Source organism: Salvia miltiorrhiza, chromosome 4, assembly GCF_028751815.1.
Source record: "Salvia miltiorrhiza cultivar Shanhuang (shh) chromosome 4, IMPLAD_Smil_shh, whole genome shotgun sequence".
NCBI classification, from domain to species: Eukaryota; Viridiplantae; Streptophyta; class Magnoliopsida; order Lamiales; family Lamiaceae; genus Salvia; species Salvia miltiorrhiza.
Genome location: NC_080390.1, coordinates 21,990,738 through 22,014,456, shown reverse-complemented (window position 1 = coordinate 22,014,456; position 23,719 = coordinate 21,990,738). Strand labels below are relative to the sequence as shown.

Sequence of the window (23,719 nt, the reverse complement as noted above, 5' to 3'; positions counted from 1 at the left end):
AGGTTCTTAGTCCAGGGATGTAACTAGCCCCTCCGGGAACCGCCTGGAGGCTGAGTTGCTAAGCTCTATTCTTATTTAGAACTTACAAAAGGTGAAGAAGCGGATGAACTTCTCGATTTCGATTCAAAGGCGCCCATCTATCCTAGTTAAGTTAACCTTTAGCTAAGCTCTGATCTTCTTCCTCTTCGCTCCTAAAAAGCACCAAAACCTTGGCAATGCCTCCCGTGTTAGTCTATCAGTTATTATCAGTAGATTAGGGGACTTCCCTCAGCCTCAGTAAATGCAGAGTAAAGTGCAGTTTCATGAGTGGCAAGTCTCTCTTGACCTTCGTCTTCCTTCCGCTTCCCTCTCTGCTTCCTCCGGTCGCTCCTCTTATTGGAAAAGGTGTCTACAAAGTCAGTATATTCAGGGGACTCCTCCTAAAGGAGCTTCCTTTCTCGGCTCTTTGCTGTAAGAAAAGAGTAACACGTTTGGGATCTAGTTCCTGCCTTGCCTTCTTGCTCTCCAAGTGGAGTTGCCAATACCAAGCCGGTCGCCCTCGCTTCATGGAATAACAATCTCCATTCCGAGTTCGCAAAGGCTCTGTAAAGACCTCTCCCAACTATTTACCAGACCATGACGACTATTAGTCAAATTATAGCTGGGCCCTAGAAGGCCAAATAAACTGGCCTTTGACCATGTTGCGGACCATTGGCACGTATTTGTTTGTTATTAAAGCTTTAGTCCGGTAAGTCTCCCTAATGCCCTCCTTATCACTAATTATCAGAATAGTAAAACAATAAGGTATCGAAAATGCGGGGTGTTACAAAACTTCAAATGAAAAATACAAACCCATCATTATATATATTCTATCAAATGCTGACTAGGAGAACTAACTAGAGTGCTAAACAAGAAAGAAACGTAAAACCAATGGAAATACGCCTTGTAGTGGATAAAATCCGACTGACCAGAGGTCAGCGAAATCCTCGCCAGAGGAATCAGCGAAACCCTCGCCAGAGGAATCAGCGAAGTCCTCGCCAGAGGAATCAGCGAAACCCTCGCCAGAGGAATCAGCGAAATCCTCGTCAGAGGAATCAGCGAAACCCTCGCCAGTGGAATCAGCGAAATCCTCATCAGAGAAATCAGCGAAGTCCTCGCCAGAGGAGTCAGCGAAATCCTCGCCAGAGGAATCAGCGAAATGATCCCTCTGCTCTGGCAGAGGCGCGATCCCTTTGCTTTGGCAGCGACATGATCCCTCTGCTCTGGCAGAGGCGCGATCCCTCTGCTCTGGCAGCGACATGATCCCTCTGCTCTGGCAGAGGCGCGATCCCTCTGCTCTGGCAGCGACATGATCCCTCTGCTCTGGCAGAGGCGGGATCCCTCTGCTTTGGCAGCGACACGATCCCTCTGCTCTGGCAGAGACGCGATCCCTCTGCTTTGGCAGCGGCATGATCACTCTACTCCGGCAGGGGCGCGATCCCTCTGCTTTAGCAGCAGTGCCATAGTAAATATCTCAACACGAAAGTATACAAACTGGATTATAAGCTTACGAAAACCTAGTCAAACATGGGTGACTAGGTCAGACGAAAGTCGCGGAAGATCGTTTCCTAAAAAATCGGAACCGCTAGGGTTTGAAAGAACATTCCAACAAACCCTAACCCTAGTCGCCTCCTCGCAGGCCCATAACCTATATACTACTTCATTAACACAATGAAAGGGGACGCCGTCATTGACATTCAATCTTATACTCACAATCTCTCAATCTGGTGCTCTCTCCGCTCTTCTGTTCCGCCTCTACGCTCACAACACGCTAGGGATCCGATCGCCCCGCTAGCCCGGACGTCCGTCGTCCCTTATTCCACACCGCTCATTAGCTTTCATTCAACTTCCGGGATATTCCGATCTCCCGGATACATCACTTATTACTACTATTTATTTATTTCGTTACGTTATTTACGCTTACTATTTCTATCAGTTTACTGACTTGAGCGTCGGAGGCCCTTCCATCGACACCCCCACAGGTGCTCTTCGGAGGGCTCTAACGTTGCTAGTGGTTTCAGGTTGCTAGTGCCCATCGATCCAGACGTTACTGACGTCGCTTCCGTGATTGTTGGATTCACCCCCTACAATTTGGCGCCCACCGTGGGGCCCTAGCAATCAAGGAATTCCGATAAGTCGTGCCCAAGTCACACTATGAGTACTCCAAATGAATCCCACGACATGAACGATGCCCCAAACCAATCGGGCTCAACCCAATCGGAACTACTTGCCCAAGTGAAGGTGAACGCCCGGATCTCCGCCTTGGCCGATCAACAGGGGGAAACACCATTCTCTCTCGCTTATGGGATGGAGGCGGTAATCCCAATGGAAAGTGAAGTACTGTAGTGGATAAAATCCAACTTGCCAGAGGAATCAGCGAAACCCTCGCCAGAGGAATCAGCGAAATCCTCGTCAGAGGAATCAGCGAAACCCTCGCCAGTGGAATCAGCGAAATCCTCATCAGAGAAATCAGCGAAGTCCTCGCCAGAGGAGTCAGCGAAATCCTCGCCAGAGGAATCAGCGAAATGATCCCTCTGCTCTGGCAGAGGCGCGATCCCTTTGCTTTGGCAGCGACATGATCCCTCTGCTCTGGCAGAGGCGCGATCCCTCTGCTCTGGCAGCGACATGATCCCTCTGCTCTGGCAGAGGCGCGATCCCTCTGCTCTGGCAGCGACATGATCCCTCTGCTCTGGCAGAGGCGGGATCCCTCTGCTTTGGCAGCGACACGATCCCTCTGCTCTGGCAGAGACGCGATCCCTCTACTTTGGCAGCGGCATGATCACTCTACTCCGGCAGGGGCGCGATCCCTCTGCTTTAGCAGCAGTGCCATAGTAAATATCTCAACACGAAAGTATACAAACTGGATTATAAGCTTACGAAAACCTAGTCAAACATGGGTGACTAGGTCAGACGAAAGTCGCGGAAGATCGTTTCCTAAAAAATCGGAACCGCTAGGGTTTGAAAGAACATTCCAACAAACCCTAACCCTAGTCGCCTCCTCGCAGGCCCATAACCTATATATACTACTTCATTAACACAATGAAAGGGGACGCCGTCATTGACATTCAATCTTATACTCACAATCTCTCAATCTGGTGCTCTCTCCGCTCTTCTGTTCCGCCTCTACGCTCACAACACGCTAGGGATCCGATCGCCCCGCTAGCCCGGACGTCCGTCGTCCCTTATTCCACACCGCTCATTAGCTTTCATTCAACTTCCGGGATATTCCGATCTCCCGGATACATCACTTATTACTACTATTTATTTATTTCGTTACGTTATTTACGCTTACTATTTCTATCAGTTTACTGACTTGAGCGTCGGAGGCCCTTCCATCGACACCCCCACAGGTGCTCTTCGGAGGGCTCTAACGTTGCTAGTGGTTTCAGGTTGCTAGTGCCCATCGATCCAGACGATACTGACGTCGCTTCCGTGATTGTTGGATTCACCCCCTACAATTTGGCGCCCACCGTGGGGCCCTAGCAATCAAGGAATTCCGATAAGTCGTGCCCAAGTCACACTATGAGTACTCCAAATGAATCCCACGACATGAACGATGCCCCAAACCAATCGGGCTCAACCCAATCGGAACTACTTGCCCAAGTGAAGGTGAACGCCCGGATCTCCGCCTTGGCCGATCAACAGGGGGAAACACCATTCTCTCTCGCTTATGGGATGGAGGCGGTAATCCCAATGGAAAGTGAAGTACTGTAGTGGATAAAATCCAACTTGCCAGAGGAATCAGCGAAGTCCTCGCCAGAGGAATCAGCGAAATCCTCGTCAGAGGAATCAACGAAACCCTCGCCAGAGGAATCAGCAAAATCCTCATCAGAGGAATCAGCGAAGTCCTCGCCAGAGGAGTCAGCGAAATCCTCGCTAGAGGAATCAGCGAAATGATCCCTCTGCTCTGGTAGAGGCGCGATCCCTTTGCTCTGGCAGCGACATGATCCCTCTGCTCTGGCAGAGGCACGATCCCTCTGCTCTGGCAACGACATGATCCCTCTGCTCTGGCAGAGGCGCGATCCCTCTGCTCTGGCAGCGACATGATCCTTCTGCTCTGGCAGAGGCGGGATCCCTCTGCTTTGGAAGTGACACGATCCCTCTGCTCTGGCAGAGGCGCGATCCCTCTGCTTTGGCAGCGGCATGATCTCTCTGCTCCGGTAGTGGCGCAATCCCTCTGCTTTAGCAGCAACGCCATAGTAAATATCTCAACACGAAAGTATACAAACTGGATTATAAGCTTACGAAAACCTAGTCAAACATGGGTGACTAGGTCAGACGAAAGTCGCGGAAGATCGTTTCCTAAAAACTCGGAACCGCTAGGGTTTGAAAGAACATTCCAACAAACCCTAACCCTAGTCGCCTCCTCGCAGGCCCATAACCTATATATACTACTTCATTAACACAATGAAGGGGGACGCCGTCATTGACATTCAATCTTATACTCACAATCTCTCAATCTGGTGCTCTCTCCGCTCTTCTGTTCCGCCTCTACGCTCACAACACGCTAGGGATCCGATCGCCCCGCTAGCCCGGACGTCCGTCGTCCCTTATTCCACACCGCTCATTAGCTTTCATTCAACTTCCGGGATATTTCGATCTCCCGGATACATCACTTATTACTACTATTTATTTATTTCGTTACGTTATTTACGCTTACTATTTCTATCAGTTTACTGACTTGAGCGTCGGAGGCCCTTCCATCGACACCCCCACAGGTGCTCTTCGGAGGGCTCTAACGTTGCTAGTGCCCATCGATCCAGACGTTACTGACGTCGCTTCCGTGATTGTTGGATTCACCCCCTACAATTTGGCGCCCACCGTGGGGCCCTAGCAATCAAGGAATTCCGATAAGTCGTGCCCAAGTCACACTATGAGTACTCCAAATGAATCCCACGACATGAACGATGCCCTAAACCAATCGGGCGCAACCCAATCGGAACTACTTGCCCAAGTGAAGGTGAACGCCCGGATCTCCGCCTTGGCCGATCAACAGGGGGAAACACCATTCTCTCTCGCTTATGGGATGGAGGCGGTAATCCCAATGGAAAGTGAAGTACTGTAGTGGATAAAATCCAACTTGCCAGAGGAATCAGCGAAACCCTCGCCAGAGGAATCAGCGAAGTCCTCGCCAGAGGAATCAGCGAAATCCTCGTCAGAGGAATCAGCGAAACCCTCGCCAGAGGAATCAGCGAAATCCTCATCAGAGGAATCAGCGAAGTCCTCGCCAGAGGAGTCAGCGAAATCCTCGCCAGAGGAATCAGCGAAATGATCCCTCTGCTCTGGTAGAGGCGCGATCCCTTTGCTCTGGCAGTGACATGATCCCTCTGCTCTGGCAGAGGCACGATCCCTCTGCTCTGGCAACGACATGATCCCTCTGCTCTGGCAGAGGCGCGATCCCTCTGCTCTGGCAGCGACATGATCCTTCTGCTCTGGCAGAGGCGGGATCCCTTTGCTTTGGAAGTGACACGATCCCTCTGCTCTGGCAGAGGCGCGATCCCTCTGCTTTGGCAGCGGCATAATCTCTCTGCTCCGGCAGTGGCGCGATCCCTCTGCTTTAGCAGCAACGCCATAGTAAATATCTCAACACGAAAGTATACAAACTGGATTATAAGCTTACGAAAACCTAGTCAAACATGGGTGACTAGGTCAGACGAAAGTCGCGGAAGATCGTTTCCTAAAAAATCAGGACCGCTAGGGTTTCAAAGAACATTCCAACAAACCCTAACCCTAGTCGCCTCCTCGCAGGCCCATAACCTATATATACTACTTCATTAACACAATGAAGGGGGACGCCGTCATTGACATTCAATCTTATACTCACAATCTCTCAATCTGGTGGTCTCTCCGCTCTTCTGTTCCGCCTCCACGCTCACAACACGCTAGGGATCTGATCGCCCCGCTAGCCCGGACGTCCGTCGTCCTTTATTCCACACCGCTCATTAGCTTTCATTCAACTTCCGAGATATTCCGATCTCCCGGATACATCACTTATTACTACTATTTATTTATTTCGTTACGTTATTTACGCTTACTATTTCTATCAGTTTACTGACTTGAGCGTCGGAGGCCCTTCCATCGACACCCCCACCGGTGCTCTTCTGAGGGCTCTAACGTTGCTAGTGGTTTCAGGTTGCTAGTGCCCATCGATCCAGACGTTACTGACGTCGCTTCCGTGATTGTTGGATTCACCCCCTACAATTTGAGGGAAACATTTGAGATTCTTAGAAAATACAATATGAAGCTAAATCCTACTAAATGTTCTTTTGGTGTCAATGCAGGAAAGTTCCTAGGTTACATGGTTACCCAGCGGGGAATAGAGGCAAACCCAGCTCAAATCGAGTCGATCCAAAGGATCCCTTCCCCCACCTGCGTGAAAGACGTCCAAAAACTAGCGGGGAGAATAGCCGGTTTAAGCCGCTTTATTTCAAGATCGTCCAAAAAATGCCACTTCTTCTTCAACACTTTGAGGAAATCAAAAACGTTCGAGTGGACTGAGGAGTGCGAGGAAGCCTTAAAGCAACTCAAGCAGTACTTGACTAGCCCGCCATTACTCGCAAAACCAAAGAATCACGAGACTTTGTTGGTGTATCTCCGTCTCTGATACAGCCGTCAGCGCCGTGTTGGTCAGAGAGGAAGAGGGAAAGCAGTCACCGATCTACTACGTGAGCAAGTCACTACTTGATGCAGAGACCCGATATAGCCAGCTAGAGAAGCTGGCACTCGCACTGGTCCATGCAGCGAGAAAGTTACGTTCATACTTCCAATGCCATCCGATCATAGTCGCCACCACATATCCCTTGAAGGCCATACTCCACAAGCCGGAACTATCCGGTCGATTGACAAAGTGGGCAGTGGAGTTGAGTGAATATGACATGACATATAAACCACGGACCGCACTTAAATATCAGGTATTAGCCAAATTTGTTGTTGACTTTGCACCTAACCTTACTATACAGGCCGACAAAGAGTTATGCTGTCTGACGGAAGAACCAGACCAAACTGGAACTTGGAAGCTGTACGTCGACGGATCCAGCAACGTACGAGGGAGCGGACTTGGAATCGTCCTCTCATCACCACGAGGAGACAACATTGAGCGGTCAATCCGATGTGATTTCAAAACAACCAACAATGAGGCTGAGTATGAAGCCATGATAGCCGAACTCGGACTAGCTAAGGAAATTGGGGTAAAACGCATTAACGTATTTAGTGACTCTCAACTTGTAGTTAATCAGATGCAGGGTACATTTCAAGCCAAAGATACGAAAATGACGGCTTACCTGGGCAAGACGAAAGAGCTCCAATCGTGCTTTGAAGAATTCACCATCAACCAAGTGCCGAGGGGGGAGAATGGTCATGCTGACGCTTTGGCCAACCTGGGGTCAGCAATTCAGACCGCACAACCTAAAACAATAACGATCACTTGCCTTCAATATCCAGCAATACAAAGAGATGAGGCCGAGGAACACGTGACTGCAGTATCAGTCGGACAAACATGGATGACCCCAATAATGGAATATCTCGAAAGAGAAATACTCCCAGATGATCGGAATGAAGCACGCCGAATTAAAGCTCAGGCCGCGCGGTTCTGCATCACCCGAGGTAAACTGTATAAACGTTCATTTACCGGTCCATACTTGAAATGCATTAACCCTGCAGAAGCAAGATACGTCTTGTCCGAGCTACATGAAGGTGAATGTGGCAATCACTCAGGAGGAACAAGCCTCGCACACCGCGCTTTAACCAGCGGTTACTACTGGCCCACCATGAAAACTGACGCAACTGATTATGCTAGAAAGTGCGACAAATGTCAACGATTCGCCCAAATATCACACCTGCCCCCGGAGCCCCTGACCTCTATCACTTCACCATGGCCATTCATGAAATGGGGGATGGATATTGTAGGCAAACTGCCCACCGCACCCGGGCAGAAGGTATACATGTTGGCAGTGACCGATTATTTCAGCAAATGGATAGAAGCAGAGTCTTTCCACCAAGTTCGTGACAAAGAAGTCAAGGGGTTCATATGGAAGAACGTGATCTGCCGGTATGGGGTGCCCAAGGAGATCGTCACGGACAACGGGTCCCAATTTATAAGCGCAGACTTTCAAGATTTTTGCAGGTTTTGGAACATCAAACTAAGCTTCTCAACGCCAAGGTACCCCCAAGCCAACGGGCAAGCGGAATCTTCCAACAAAACCATCATAAACACCTTGAAGAAACGACTAGAGAAGGCCAAAGGCAAATGGGCAGATGAGTTACCAGGCGTGCTATGGTCCTACCGAACAACTACAAGAGCATCAACAGGGGAAACACCATTCTCCCTCGCCTATGGAATGGAGGCAGTAATCCCAACAGAAAGCGAAGTACCCACTGCCAGACATGAGCTCACGACAGACGACGGGAATCAAGAAGCCATGTGCCACGAGTTAGATCTCCTCGACGAGAAACGGAACAAAGCGAATATCAGACTAGCTTCCTACCAACAAAGCATCGCCAGACACTACAACAAACATATCCGCACTCGCACATTTAAGCCGAGCGATTGGGTGCTGCGAAAAGTGTTCCAGAACACCATGGAAACAAGTGTGGGTAAATTAGCCCCGAATTGGGAAGGACCATATCTGATCACCAAAGTGGTTGGACGTGGAGCATACAAATTGCAATCGACAGACGGACGTGAAATCAACAACAGTTGGAACGCCCTACATCTCAAGCAGTACCACGCTTGACCCTAAACTCTACAAATTTCACTTTATTTCAATAAGGTTTTCCGAGACCCATGTCATCTACTACAATTACTGACCTTTGCATGCAGGTCAGAACTACATCCGGGCTTGATCCCTTAAATGGGTATGTAGGCAGCTCTAAGGAGCGCAGGCCCCCTCCCCTCACCCACCCCCTCCCCCTCCACACCTCGCCAGAGAAATGGCCCTCGCCAGAGAAATGGCCCTCATCAGAGAAATGGCCCTCGCCAGAGAAATGGTCTTCGCCAGAAAACTGGCCTTCGCCAGAGAAACGACTCTCGCCAGAGGAATGGCTCCACACCCAGGGGGGAAAAACTTTAAATGCAAAAGGCGCAAGCCCATCTCACCCCGCATACATTACATTTAGCCTTAAGTTTAAACAACTAAGTCTAAATGGGGGGGATAAAATTTTTTATGTCAAAGGCTCACGCCCATCTCGCCCCGAACACCTTGAATTTAGCCTTAAGTTTATCAACTAAGTCTAAATGGGGGGGATAAAATTTTTTATGTCAAAGGCTCACGCCCATCTCGCCCCGAACACCTTGAATTTAGCCTTAAGTTTATCAACTAAGTCTAAATGGGGGGATAAAATTTTTTATGTCAAAGGCTCACGCCCATCTCGCCCCGAACACCTTGAATTTAGCCTTAAGTTTAAACAACTAAGTCTAAATGGGGGGAAGAAAACTTCATTTAAAAGACGCAAGCCCGTCCCACCCCGAACATCTTAAATTTAGACTTTAGTTTCAACAACTAAGTCTAAATGGGGGGAAGAACTTACTTATACAAGGCACAAGCCCGTTTCACGAACCTGAGGTAAAAACCCATCGCGTCCATCAGCGCAAAGTGCGCCTCTCCCAAACTAAAAAATTTTCACTTCGCCAGAGGTATGGCCTTCGCCAGAGAAACGACTCTCTCCAGATAAATGGCCTTCGCCAGAGAAACAACTCTCGCCAGATAAATGGCCTTCGCCAGAGAAATGGCTCTTGCCAGAGAAATGGCCTTCGCCAGAGAAATGGCTCTTGCCAGAGGTATGGCCTTCGCCAGAGAAATGGCTCTTGCCAGAGAAATCGCATTCGCCAGAGGAATGGCTCGTGTCAGAGAAACGGCATTCGCCGGAAAGATCACCAAAAGAGCGAGGAAATCTCCCGCCTAGGGGCAAATTTACTCTTATGCCTTCGACCATGCGAGGCGCATGTTTTAGCAACGAATTTACTATCTTACCTCCAGCATGGGTTTATAAATAGCCATGTACGCGTAATCTGAAACCTACGCTATCTTTGCTTGCAACACTACAACAATTTACTCTCGTGCTCTCAACAATCCAATTATCCTCTCTCACCTTTCTGATTTATGCTTAATTTGCTATATTTTTAAGGGTTTGTATGTGCGTATTTTAAGATAATCTTCTGGAAATTGGTGTGTTTATGGTGTATTTTATGCTTTGCAGGAGATTTAGGCTTTCGAGATGGAAAAATGCAATTTTGGAGAATTTTGGATGCATTTGGCGTTTTCTAGGTGTTCTGGTCTCTGGAGTCAGAGAGATCACCGTTCCTCTGGAATCAGAGAAATCAAAGACCAGAGCAGCGAAGTCAACTCGCCAGAGCAGAGAAACCAATTGCCAGAGGAACCGACATCACCAGTCAGAGAAATTAATCGCCAGAGAAATTACCATTTCTCTGGAGTCAGAGAAATCGCCATTTCTCTGGAGTCAGCGAAATCAAGAAGCCAGTGTAGCGAAGTCATCACCAGAGGAGTCAATAGTCAGAGCAGAGGGGAGAAAAGTCCATTACAGCGGAATCGTAAAAGTCCATTACAGCGAAATCGAGAAGCCAGAGAAATCACCGCTCCGCTGGCGAGGCCAGAGAAATCGCTATTCCACTGCGTGGCGTATGATTGCAAAACTGCAGAGGCAGCTGGATGAGCAAAGACAAATTAAAGAGGCCAACAGACGTGCACAACCTCCTCCACCACCTTCACTACTCGATTACATGTACCAATCTCAAGTTGGGCAATTTGATGGAGGTGGACGGGGGTCAGCTATGCAGGCAAACACTTTTGAATTAGAGGAGATGGCCTCCAATAACTACCAATTGCCACATGATCGGAGCTCCACAAGGATGATTGTCAATGAGCCTAAGAAGGTGTCACTTGAAGAGATGATGCAACAGTTGTTGGTGCAGATGACTAGTTTTGAAACTACTATTGACAACAAGATGGCCAGTATAGAGACGACTGTAGGTGCCAAGATTGCCAATCTTGAGAATAACATGGGTGCAAGGATGGCTAGTCTAGAGAATGGTATGGCTAACATGGGGAACAATGTTTCAGCACTGTCCAAGCAGGTACAGATTTTGAAGACGCAAGTTAGCCAATTGGCTAGCCATGCAGTTGTGCAGAGCAGGCCTCGACATACCGAAGGCAAGCAGAATGACCAATGCAATGCGATTTTCGATGACACTGTGTCTCCAGATGATGAGGAAGCGATTGAATTTTTCCTGGCAAACTGTGAGGAGACGAGCAAGGAGCATGAACAACCAAGTGAGGAACCATACAAATCTCCTATTCCACTTAGAGAGTACATCCCAAAAGCACCATTCCCCCGTAGTCTGATGAAGAGGGAGGTGCTTGAAGAGCAATGTGCTGTGAAGCCGAGCAAAAAGTGTAACGCAATTCAATTTAGAAGCGGGCCAGAGCAGCGGGATCAGCCAGAGCAGCGGGATCGGCCAGAGCAGCGGGATGGCAAGGAAGCTAAGGAAATCAAGCTGGAGATCTCCCATTGCAAGAATGAGAAAAAAGTTGTCAATCCCGAGGAGACAGAGCATAGATGTATAGTGGATGAGCTAGAGAGGCTACTTGAAGAATCAGACCGGCGTGCACAACCTCAAGATATCAGAGCAGCGAAGCGAAGCTCAGTGCTCAACAGCCAGATCAGAGAAATCAACCATTTCTCTGCCAACATCCGTTCCTCTGCCAATGATAAAGAAGAAAAGGCAATTGTTCACACCAAGGAGATGGGGGATGAGGATAAGAAAATCTCGCAGGCGAAAGCTGTGTGCACTGAGTTGCCAATGAAGCTACTTTCGAAGAAGAAAGATCCGGGTAGCTTCACCATTAAGTGCGAGATTGGAGGAGATGTCTTTCCCGAGGCTCTTTGTGATTTAGGGGCTAGTGTCAATGTGATGCCCATCTTTGTTTTCAAGCGGTTGGGAATTGGAGATCTCAAGCCGACCTCAATGGAGATTCAAATGGCGGATAGATCAAGAGTGAAGCCGAGAGGAAATCTTGAAGACATCTTTGTGAAGGTTGACAAGCTAGTCTTCCCTACGGATTTCTTGGTCCTCGATATTCCTGAAGATACAAATCCGTCGTTGATTCTTGGTCGATCATTCTTAGCTACGGGAAGAGCTATGATAGATGTGCCGAATGGAAGCATCATTTTTCACGCAGCTGATGCGCATGGGTCTTCTACCTCTGTTCGTGTTAAGCGGTCTGTCACGCCCGCTGTGTTTGATGTTCATTGAGATCATGAGGTATCGTCGAGCTCTAGACGTTAAATTAAGCACTTGTTGGGAGGTAACCCAACTGTTTTTCTTTGTTTTGTTTTCCTTTCTTTCAGTTTCATTTTGCTTCGTTTTGTTTTTCTTTGTTTCTTTGTTTAGTTTGGGGCAGGTGTTTCTCTGCCAGATTTCTGGTGGTCTTCACCTGTCCAGCGCAGCCACTCTTTACTCTGCCCAAGGCCGCAAACCCACCTTTTCACCGCCTCTCACGAAGATTCAGTTTTTCATTGCCGATAATCAGGGACGTTTTCTACACTCTTCGTATTTCTTTTATGCCCTGAGGACATGGCATGCTTTAAGTGTGGGGGAGTGGTGTTTTGTTGCTTATATTTTTCAAAATTGGGCGAAATTGATTTTTCTATGCTTAGTTTTTGGTCTCGAATCTTGCTAATTTTTATGAATTTGTGGAAGAGAAGATGGTTTTCGATGTGCATTTAGGGTTTGTGTTTTTGTGGTGGTTATTCTTATTTTACTTTTAATATATGTTTCTTGATTGTGCAAAGAATTATGAGTTTTGTTGCAACACTTTTGTAAGTAAGTAAAACGTGATTTGTCCGGTAGATGCTAGAAGGAGTGTTGTCATTGTGATTGCCTACGATCGTATCTTATCTGTGAAAATGTTGGACGAATTGCCAACTTTAAATATTGTCAGCTCTGAAATATCTGGCCTGTTCTGAAATGTGATAGCTCTGAGTCTCTGCTCCTCTAGTCTAACTATGAGCATGAGAAACCACGTGAAAAGACTTTGGATTACATCCAAATGGTTTTATTTCATGAATTATGGCTCAACTGTCGAAATCTCAAGCACAGAAAGTGTGAAAATTGGTGATATTGATTATAAAGGCGATCACATTAGGGAATTCACTTCTAGCGGAGAATTGGGTCTGATCGAATTACTCGCATTACTCTTTTGTTGCTTCATAAACTTTGAGTTACTTGCATGACCGAGAGATGTGTGTTGATGGTAAAGTTTTGAATAGACTTTGTGAATGTTTGGATGGAAATGAACATTGTTGAAATCAATCTCTTTCTAGGATTCATATAGATTTTGCTTGAGGACAAGCAAAAGGCTAAGTGTGGGGGAGTTGATTTATGCTTAATTTGCTATATTTTTAAGGGTTTGTATGTGTGTATTTTAAGATAATCTTCTGGAAATTGGTGCGTTTATGGTGTATTTTATGCTTTGCAGGAGATTTAGGCTTTCGAGATGGAAAAATGCAATTTTGGAGAATTTTGGATGCATTTGGCGTTTTCTAGGTGTTCTGGTCTCTGGAGTCAGAGAGATCACCGTTCCTCTGGAATCAGAGAAATCAAAGACCAGAGCAGCGAAGTCAACTTGCCAGAGCAGAGAAACCAATTGCCAGAGGAACCGACATCACTAGTCAGAGAAATTAATCGCCAGAGAAATCACCATTTCTCTGGAGTCAGAGAAATCGCCATTTCTCTGGAGTCAGCGAAATCAAGAAGCCAGTGTAACGAAGTCATCACAAGAGGAGTCAATAGTCAGAGCAGAGGGGAGAAAAGTCCATTACAGCGAAATCGTAAAAGTCCGTTACAGCGGAATCGAGAAGCCAGAGAAATCACCGCGCCGCTGGCGAGGCCAGAGAAATTGCCATTCCGCTGGCAACCCATTCCTCTGGCGATAGCAGAGAAATCGTCATTTCTCTGGCGCGACCCGTTACCCTGGTGACATCCATCCCTCTGGCGAGAGCTGCAAATTCGGCAAGAGTGGGAGTATTTTCCGGAGCATGCATCCAGCTGGAGAGTTGCCTTATTTTACACGATTCTATTACCATTAGAATTCTACTTTGCATGGCAACTTCCATGGTGATCCGAAGAAAATTTGAAAACTATTAAATAGGTCCTCTTTTGACCTATTGAACACCACGAACCCGAACCCGAGCATTCATATTTTCAGTTTTCTAGCTTTAGAATTTTATTGCTTTTTAGTTTTCAAGGCTTGGATCAAGATTGAAGATTCAAGCTGCTACAATCTTTCTTATTCAGTTTTTATATAATTCAGTTTTTCCAATTTTTTTTTTTTTTTTTTTTTTTTGCGTTCTTTTTAATTATGTTTCTGTTTTATTTTAGTATGTCTGGCTAGTTTCGTTTAGCTGATTCTAGGGTTTGTAAATAGTTGATTGAATTTATGTGATTTATTTGTTAATACCTTTGTGCCTTCTAGTTTATGATTCATAATTCCTGGTGCTTGATTTCTTGTGAATTATTTGGCCAATAGTTTGCATGTTTAGCTATTCGGTTTGAGACCTAGCGGAGATAACTGTTTAGCGGATTCAGGAATGTATGATATGATTTTAACCTTGAGACCTAGCGGAGATAGGTGGATCATAGGGAGCTATTCTTAAGAGCTTTTGGGAGTTAGTAGATTTTCTTGAAACCTAACGGAGATAGATAATTTACTAATCTACGATCGTTGCTGCTCTAGCGAGAGTAATTGATTAATTAAGTGATCTCTCATCATAGCTGGATTAAACTGGTATATAGGATTAATAGATTTATTGCGTAGATTTAGTTAATGAATTTACTACCCTAGGATCAGTTGTCTTTTATATTTGATTTTTCCTACGATCTTTTAATTATTGTTATTTGCGTTTTAGTTTAAGTTAATTAAACCTTCCTTCTTTCGTTTGCCTGAATATTACTAGAGTTTAATTAGGATTACTTAAAGTGATTCGTTATGATAGTCCCTGTGGATACGATACTCGGTTACTGATTATTTGCTACAATTGCATCGTGTTAGTTGCGATATTTGTTGCTAAGAAATTAGTGATCACTTTCCAATCAAACACTAGGTACAATTCGCGATTCAACAACAATTCACCGATTAATTTTATATCTATTCATTTATGATTCATCACCACCGTAACATCCAACGCCATTGGATACATTTTGGGCCTTTGAAAGTGCCGCGGTTCTAGGACGCCCAGTGTTATGTCACCCCGACCATTTAATTCCACGTTTTTCCGGCTCACCTATTTCACGCGAACTGCCGGGAATCAAAGAAAAGGGCAACGCCCTGCTCACTATGCGCACCCTATACAAGTTAAATTGCACTCCACAGTTGAAAAAATTCCAACTATGGAGTGGGGGACAAACTGTAGTGGATAAAATCCGATTGACCAGAGGTCAGCGAAATCCTCGCCAGAGGAATCACCGAAGTCCTCGCTAGAGGAATCAGTGAAACCCTCGCCAGAGGAATCAGCGAAGCCCTCGCCAGAGGAATCAGCGAAACCCTCGCCAGAGGAATCAGCGAAATCCTCGTCAGAGGAATCAGCGAAGTCCTCACCAGAGGAGTCAGCGAAATCCTCGCCAGAGGAATCAGTGAAATGATCCCTCTGCTCTGGCAGAGGCGCGATCCCTCTGCACTGGCAGCGACATGATCCCTCTGCTCTGGCAGAGGCGCGATCCCTCTGCTCTGGCAGCGACATGATCCCTCTGCTCTAGCAGAGGCGGGATCCCTCTGCTTTGGCAGCGACACGATCCCTCTGCTCTGGCAGAGGCGCGATCCCTCTGCTTTGGCAGTGGCATGATCTCTCTGCTCCGGCAGTGGCGCGATCCCTCTGCTTTAGCAGCAGCGCCATAGTAAATATCTCAACACGAAAGTATACAAACTGGATTATAAGCTTACGAAAACCTAGTCAAACATGGGTGACTAGGTCAGACGAAAGTCGCGGAAGATCGTTTCATAAAAAATCGGAACCGCTAGGGTTTCAAAGAACATTCCAACAAACCCTAACCCTAGTCGCCTCCTCGCAGGCCCATAACCTATATATACTACTTCATTAACACAATGAAGGAGGACGCCGTCATTGACATTCAATCTTATACTCACAATCTCTCAATCTGGTGCTCTCTCCGCTCTTCTGTTCCGCCTCCACGCTCACAACACGCTAGGGATCCGATCGCCCCGCTAGCCCGGACGTCCGTCGGCCCTTATTCCACACCGCTCATTAGCTTTCATTCAACTTCCGGGATATTCCGATCTCCCGGATACATCACTTATTACTACTATTTATTTATTTCGTTACGTTATTTACGCTTACTATTTCTATCAGTTTACTGACTTGAGCGTCGGAGGCCCTTCCATCGACACCCCCACCGGTGCTCTTCGGAGGGCTCTAACGTTGCTAGTGGTTTCAGGTTGCTAGTGCCCATCGATCCAGACGTTTCTGACGTCGCTTCCGTGATTGTTGGATTCACCCCCTACACGCCTTTATTCTGATACTCTCACGTAATATGCATGATCGATGCACTCACTTCATATGCAAACTCAACATTCTCTCTAGTTTATAATTGCTTCTAAAATTATAATGTTCAATTTTTGTTGCAATTTACAATCAATTTTTAAAACGTTGTAATTAGTCCCAAGAACGTCTCAATTGAATTCGGTATCCAACAATTTTATTCATCAGCAAACTCATGGAATATCCTCCACAAAGCCCATAAAAGTAATGTTTTGGCATTCTATTCGCAGCAACTTTGACAACAAAGTTAGGACAAGTACATCTATTTATGATGGAATTTGTTTCTTGAGACTCCACAAGTGTATACCCATCGCCTCGCCCACCTCCGATCCACTCCTCTCGCATCCCTCAAGTTTGTGCCATCCCATAACAATCTCGACCTCTCCTGCGCATGCCTAGCTCTGTAATCAACCACTTGTTTTCTTCATTGTCCCTCGATTTGAAATCATATTTCCGATCACCATATATATATTATTAAATCAAGGAGTTGAATGTGCTACAAAATCACAGATTGGGACTTAATTGGATTTAATTTACAACAAAGGTCAAAGATTGAGATTTTTGAAGTAATTAAAATTAAATTTCCCTTTTTTAATAAGTATTAAAAATGCTTTGGATGTATAAAGCTGTCATATCCCAAATACGCAATGATATGTACGTTTAACTTTGATTATGATGTCAATAATGATCACTTAGGACTTATTAATTTCAATTCTTTATTTCAAAAATAGGTCTCCATACCATAAGTATAATTAAGCGCCGTTACATATTAGTATTAACTATCTTTCTCTCTTAAATTACTGTGTTTCTACGAAGAGAGAGAGAGAGAGGGCGTAGAGATCGAAAATGGGCGCCTGCGCCAGCGTGCCAAAGGCCATGAGGGCTAAAGCCACCAACACCCCAACACCAGAGCCGCGTGAGGAGGAAACCTCCGCCGCCGAAGAAGAGACCACCGTGACCGCCGTGGAGAAGGCGGAAGGCGCTAACGATAACAGTCAAAAGAAGGCCGCAAAGGTTTGTTTAAATTGATTTGTATATTTTACTCTTGATTTGATGGTTGTGAATATATATGTATACAGATGCATAGAAAAGAAGTAAGTTCCAAACCATTTTTCTTTGATCAAAATAGTAGTCCATTTTGTGAGTGTTTTGACATAATCCTTGTTGTATATATGATTAGCGATTCTCGTAGGATCGGAGTTTTGTTCTCTCTCATGTATATTATTATACATAACAATAGCATCTTGTAGTTTAATGTGTTCATGTTTTATTTGAAAAAGAAAACACGATATCATCAAATTGCAGGAGCATCAAACTAACATGATCTTACTCGGTTCCATTTTCATTTTTTGATAGTTTGTAATATTTTTTCTTAATTTTTATCTATAATATTTTAGAATAATTTTAAGATAGTTAATTATGTTTCACTAATATTTATTTTCTAATTTTTAATTAGTTATTAAATTATTAGAGTTAATTAATCCAAAAGATAGTGTATAGTATACTTTTTTAAATTTCAATTTTAGTGATAAATATTTATTAGGATTTATCATCTGGAGCCACCTGTTTGATCTCGCTTATATAATTTTTTTTTTGACCGAGCTTATATAAATTTTATAACTCACTAATATGCAAATCTAGCGACGCGATTGAATATGTATCGTAGTCCAAAAACGTAGCAATTTAGTACCATTTGTTTCCCTTATATTATTCATTTCAGAATCAATTAGGATCGAGTTGATATCGCGAAAGTGTTAATTATCTTTCCATCTTGAGAAGATTGACATCATGAGAAATCTTTATTAGTATAGCAGTTTCAAAAAATTTATGCAAGTTAATAATTTTGTTCCGTATATAACAGGTTGAAGCACCAAAAGAGGCCACAGATAAATCGAAGATAGAAGCTCTGACGCCTCCGCTACCGGCGGCCACGGTGGAGGAGGAGAAGATAACACCAGCGGAGCAAAAAAACTGATTGTTATTATCTTATTTATTATGGTTTACTTTGATGATTGCTTGATTGATGGTAGTTTTATATTGCACTTCATTCCTTTGAAACCTTTCTGTCTAATTAAATGTTGATTGGTGTTTTATTATCTGTTCAAGATTTTTGTCAACAATTAATCTATGCATACATATTATGTATATACATAATAGAGCAAATATATAAAACTGTCCACTTTCATATTGTAAAGATAAAAAATGTCCACTAAGATAAAAATGATAAAAACTGTCCACTTTGTGGTTGAAAAGACGGAAATAACCCTCACTTTAAAATAATAAAAAATATCCACTCACTTCTACCCCTCTCTCCTCTCTCTCTCTTCACCTTCACGTCACTCTCTCTCTATCTCACTACCGCCACCACCTCTCCCTCGTAGCATCCTCCGCCGCCGCCTCCACCATCTCTCTCGGCGTCGAAAATCCGCGCCACCAGAAGCTCCTCCGCTCAGCGAGTCGAGATCTGCTCCATCTCTCTCTCGGCGTCGGAAATCAGCCGCCTCGTCGCCTCCGCCATCTCGGAGTCGAGACCTTCCTCCACGCCTGCAATTTCCCCAATTTTCTGTCTAGGTTTTGCTTCTTCGCCTGCAGCCTCTCCATCATCAACGCCTACTTCGCGTTGACGCGAGCGAAGACCTTGAAGAACTCCTGCGTGAACGGCTCCTCCGCGGCGCTGAAATTCCTCAATTCTGCCAGAGTTCTCGAGTAATTCCTCCCCGCATTTGCTCGGTCGTCGTCGAATTTGCGGAGGGCGACTTTGACGATGGATTCGATGCGCGCGGCGCGTTTGAGGCACGAATCGAGGGTGGTGCAGAAATCCAAGGTGAGGAGGCAATTCTCGAAGACGACGAGATCGGAGAATTCGTCGTCTTTCCAAATGTCGCGCTTGTTTTGGAGGATGATTGTGACGACCTCCTGGTTCATCTCGAGGAGGTATTCGGTGACTTCGCGGAGGGAGTCGAGGGGGAGGGAGCGGACGTCGAGGACCACGGAGATGGAGTTGATGGCGCGGCTTGTGCGGATCTGGAGCTTCGAGTCGAAGTTTTGGAGGTCGGGGTCGGAGCGGCACGCCGCTTCGTATGAGCTCAGATCGGAGTCGGCGGAAGTAAAATTGGAGGAGCTGAGGTCATGATTTGCAGCAGGTGGCTCAGCCGCCGCCGGCGCAACCTATTTTGCTATATTTGTTCGACATTTGAAATAAATTCTGGTGCTATTTACTGTGTTTTTTGTTTATTCACTGCTGAATTGACGGGAATTTCCTAGATGGGATGTAGATTTGATTCCCTTGGACTAAAGTTTTTTTTTTTCTCACATAATGATATAGAATGCAACCTGTTTGATGGAAGTCCTCAATGAGATATTGAAGCTATTTCAAGATGCGGTTTTGCAATGGTGTTTATGAGATTTATGAATTCACAATTTAATTTTCTTAAATCCACAATCACATCTATAAATTCACAACTTAATGTTTTTAAATTCACAATTAGATCTATGAATTCACAACTTAATGTTTTTGAATTCACAATCAGCTCGATGAATTCACAACTTAATATTCTTGAATTCACAACTAAAACTCGAATTCACAACCAAAATAAATTCTAATTTCAGTTGTGAATTCAAACTTTAAAAACTCAAATTCACAGCTGCTTGAATTCACAACCAAAATAAATTCTGGTTGTGAATTCACAACCAAAAAAATCTGGCTGTGAATTAAATTTTCGTTGTGAATTCGACTGATTTTGAATTCACAACCAAAAAATTCTTATTGTGAATTAAATTTAGGTTGTGAATTTACAACCAAAAAAATCTGGTTGTGAATTAAATTTTGATTGTGAATTCGACTGGTTGTGAATTCACAAACAAAAAATTCTGGTTGTGAATTCGATTGGTTGTGAATTCACACTGGTTGTGAATTGCGGGATTTTTTAAAGAGGTGATGTAAAGTGGACATTTTTTTAATTTTTAATGTGAAGGGTATTTTGGTAACAGTGGACATTTTTTAAGTTTTTTATTTTAGTGGACATTTTTTATCTTTACAATATGAAAGTGGCCATTTTAAAAATCCTCTCTACATAATACCCTTAAAATTTAAAGTTTATTTTCTATATATGGTTGGATCATTAATTATTTAAGAGCATGACTAATATAACCCTAAACTAAATTGGCGGCTATATATGTATAAGATTAGCTAATCTGTTATTCTAGAAATATTTTAGGAAGGTAACCAATTATTTGATTCATTTAAGCAGTTTAATAGTAGTACGTAATATCATAAGTTTGTATAAAAAATTTAGATAAATTACAATTAAACACTATAATTTTGAGAATATTATCGTCGCATATAGGATCCAATTATTTTATAATTATACACTGCATAAAATAACAAGATAATATGGGGCACTTATTGCCCCACCTCGACACTTGTGGCCCGTGGCCCGACGTCCATCCATCAATGATATAGTAATGTATCTCTAGTGTGATAACATTTTAGGTAAACTGATATTAAAAATAAAAAATATAAAAATAAAATAGTATAATTTCGAGAACTATCACACACTATAACACCAATACTATATTATAAAATTACTTGAAACTTATTGACTTATGTACATAAAATGATAAGATTGTATAGGAAAATTGATATAAAAATTTTAATATAATACAAAATAGTATAATCTCGAGAATCATGTCACCCTAGTACCATATGCTATTATTAGTTTCAAAATTCTAAACTATAGTGCATAAAATTATAAAATCATAGGAAAATTAAACAAATAATTAATGATGTGAAATTAATGATCACTATAATTGTTTGATTATTGACAACCCTTACTTTATGTTCTCATTATTTCATAATTATACATTATATTGCATAGAATAATACTCCCTCCGTCCCTGAAATAAGTTCATCTTTTTCCATTTTGGGACGTCCCCCAAATAAGTTCCTCTTTCTTTCTTTCTATTTTTGGACAACTACCCCACCACTAATAATACTTTATTTATTCTTACTTTTCACTTTTTCACCACTCCCAATACTAATTATAACATTTTTTCACCTTTTCACCACTCTCAATACTAATTATAACATATTTTTTTTCACTATCAATACACTTTACCATTTTTCTTAAAACCCGTGCCGTCCCCAAAGAGGAACTTATTTTGGGGACGGAGGGAGTAAGATAATAAGGGGCATCCAAATGTCCGTGGCACTCGATAATCAAAGCATAGAATAATAAGATATTCCCTTCGTCCCGCTTCAAATGACCCTATTTCTATTTTGGGTTGTCCCACTTCAAATAACCCAACTCAAATTTAGAAATATTTAACACTACTTTTTGGATGGTCACATCATCACTTTACACCTTTATCACATATTTCTTAATCTCCGTACCGAAAAATTTAAGGTCATTTGAAGCGGGACGGAGGGAGTAATAGGGGCATCCAGCTGCCTGTGGTACCCGACAATCAAAACTGAGGGCTTGACACTCAACCACATCCTTTTAAGTGGTATAACAATATGTGTATTTGTAGTTCACAAAAAGATAAAATTATAGTATAAAAATTAAAATATATAAAATATTATAGTTAGAAAATAGTACTCCCTCCGTCCGCCAAAAGTAGACCACTTTCCTTTTATGGAAATGATCCCACCACCCACTTTAATCTTTTATCCTTACAAACACTCTTTATTTACAAAAAAACTCACCCCAAATTCAATCTCAACCACACATCTCATAAAGTGGTGGGACCCTTTCTCCACTACATCAAAATCATCAATAATTTTATTAAATCCCGTGCCCAACCAAAGTCTACTTTTGACGGACGGAGGGAGTATAGTTTCGAGAATCATGTCACCTTAGTACTATATTATAAATTATTTCAATTTTTTTGAACATAGTGCACAAAACGATTAGATTTATATAATTATATAAAATTTTATATTAAAAAAAGAATATAGTAATAAAATAGTATAATTTCAGTAAATATATCATCATAGTACATATATTAGTATTTTAGACTATGGTGTATGAAAGCATACTAAATTAATCAAATTCTTAATTACTAGTGTTACCATAAGAAACCAAACTAAAGTAATCATAATTAAAATTCATTATAATAAGTCTTAACCTTTGTTTTCAACTGATCTTATTTCAACTTCACTACACATCAGTTTCAGCAAAAAGATGATATCAACTTTCAGTTTACAAAACAAAAATGGTTTAAAAAGCCTACCGATGTATTCTCCCTCCCCATACACCAGTTCCGTAGCACCCCGGGACCCAACATAAACATATTTGGTATTACAAATAGATCAATATTATTACATGAGAGTCAAATTAGTGTAATTATTTTAATTAATGTATGATCTTGGGTCAATAACAAACTATGAATATTGTTTGGTATATGAGAATTTAAATTGATAAATATTACATATTATCTAATTAGACGTTTGGAAGATAAAATTAAATTGGAATTATATCTTTAATTATGGAATACAAAATCTATAATATATTAAAAAGCCAAATTTCAATTGAAAATCAATTTAAAATTGAATGAAAATTTTATATTAAAATAACACTAAAAGTTTATTTATAAATTATATTTTTTCAATTTGTTTTCTTTATCTTCTTACTTTTCTATTTTATTCATTTTCTAAAATTGTGAAAACTCAGCTAATTATAAAATATTTTATATACATATCAAATTAAAGGTCATGACAAGAGCTTTATTAATTTGATAAATCATGTTATGTAAACATTAGATTTAAAATGTAAAGATTAAAATTTAATAAAATTCTCTCATCTCTCCTCTTTTGTTTTGATTAATTCTACTTTTTTATTCTTTTTTATTTTTTTTCTTTTATCTATGTTATTTGTTTATTTTTTACGTAATCATAATATCAATTTTTACTATTGTGATTTTTTTTCTATATTCAGTTAAAAATTATAGTACTATATTTATAATTTTTTAAATGACAATTAATTTGGTTTCTATTTTTTATATATATGAAAAAATATAAAACTGTTCAAATGCTAGTTAAGTTAAAATATAAAAAATTGGGGAGTCAGATTAATTAGTTAAATTAATTTATGGAAAAAATAATCATTATGGAAAGATGTAAATTTTGACT

General features: G+C 42.7%; 1 protein-coding gene across 1 annotated transcript; it reads right to left on the bottom strand.

The window, feature by feature from the left end:
- Positions 1–19,197: 19,197 nt before the first annotated feature.
- On the bottom strand, positions 19,198–22,084 carry LOC131023149 (UPF0496 protein 1-like). The gene is made up of 2 exons (XM_057952695.1): positions 21,980–22,084; positions 19,198–19,755 (listed from the first exon to the last, which is right to left on the bottom strand). The coding sequence occupies exons 1-2, from the start codon at positions 22,082–22,084 to the stop codon at positions 19,198–19,200; spliced, it is 663 nt and encodes a 220-aa protein (XP_057808678.1).
- Between the last annotated feature and the right edge of the window lie 1,635 nt (positions 22,085–23,719).

Coding starts and splice junctions, on each gene's coding strand:
- LOC131023149 (XM_057952695.1), bottom strand. CDS start 22,084: ATGTGGTTGAGTGTCAAGCCCTCAGTTTTGATTGTCGGGTACCACAGG. Junction 19,756..21,979: donor AAATGACCTTAAATTTTTCG/GTACGGAGATTA, acceptor ATAGCAAAATAG/GTTGCGCCGGCGGCGGCTGA.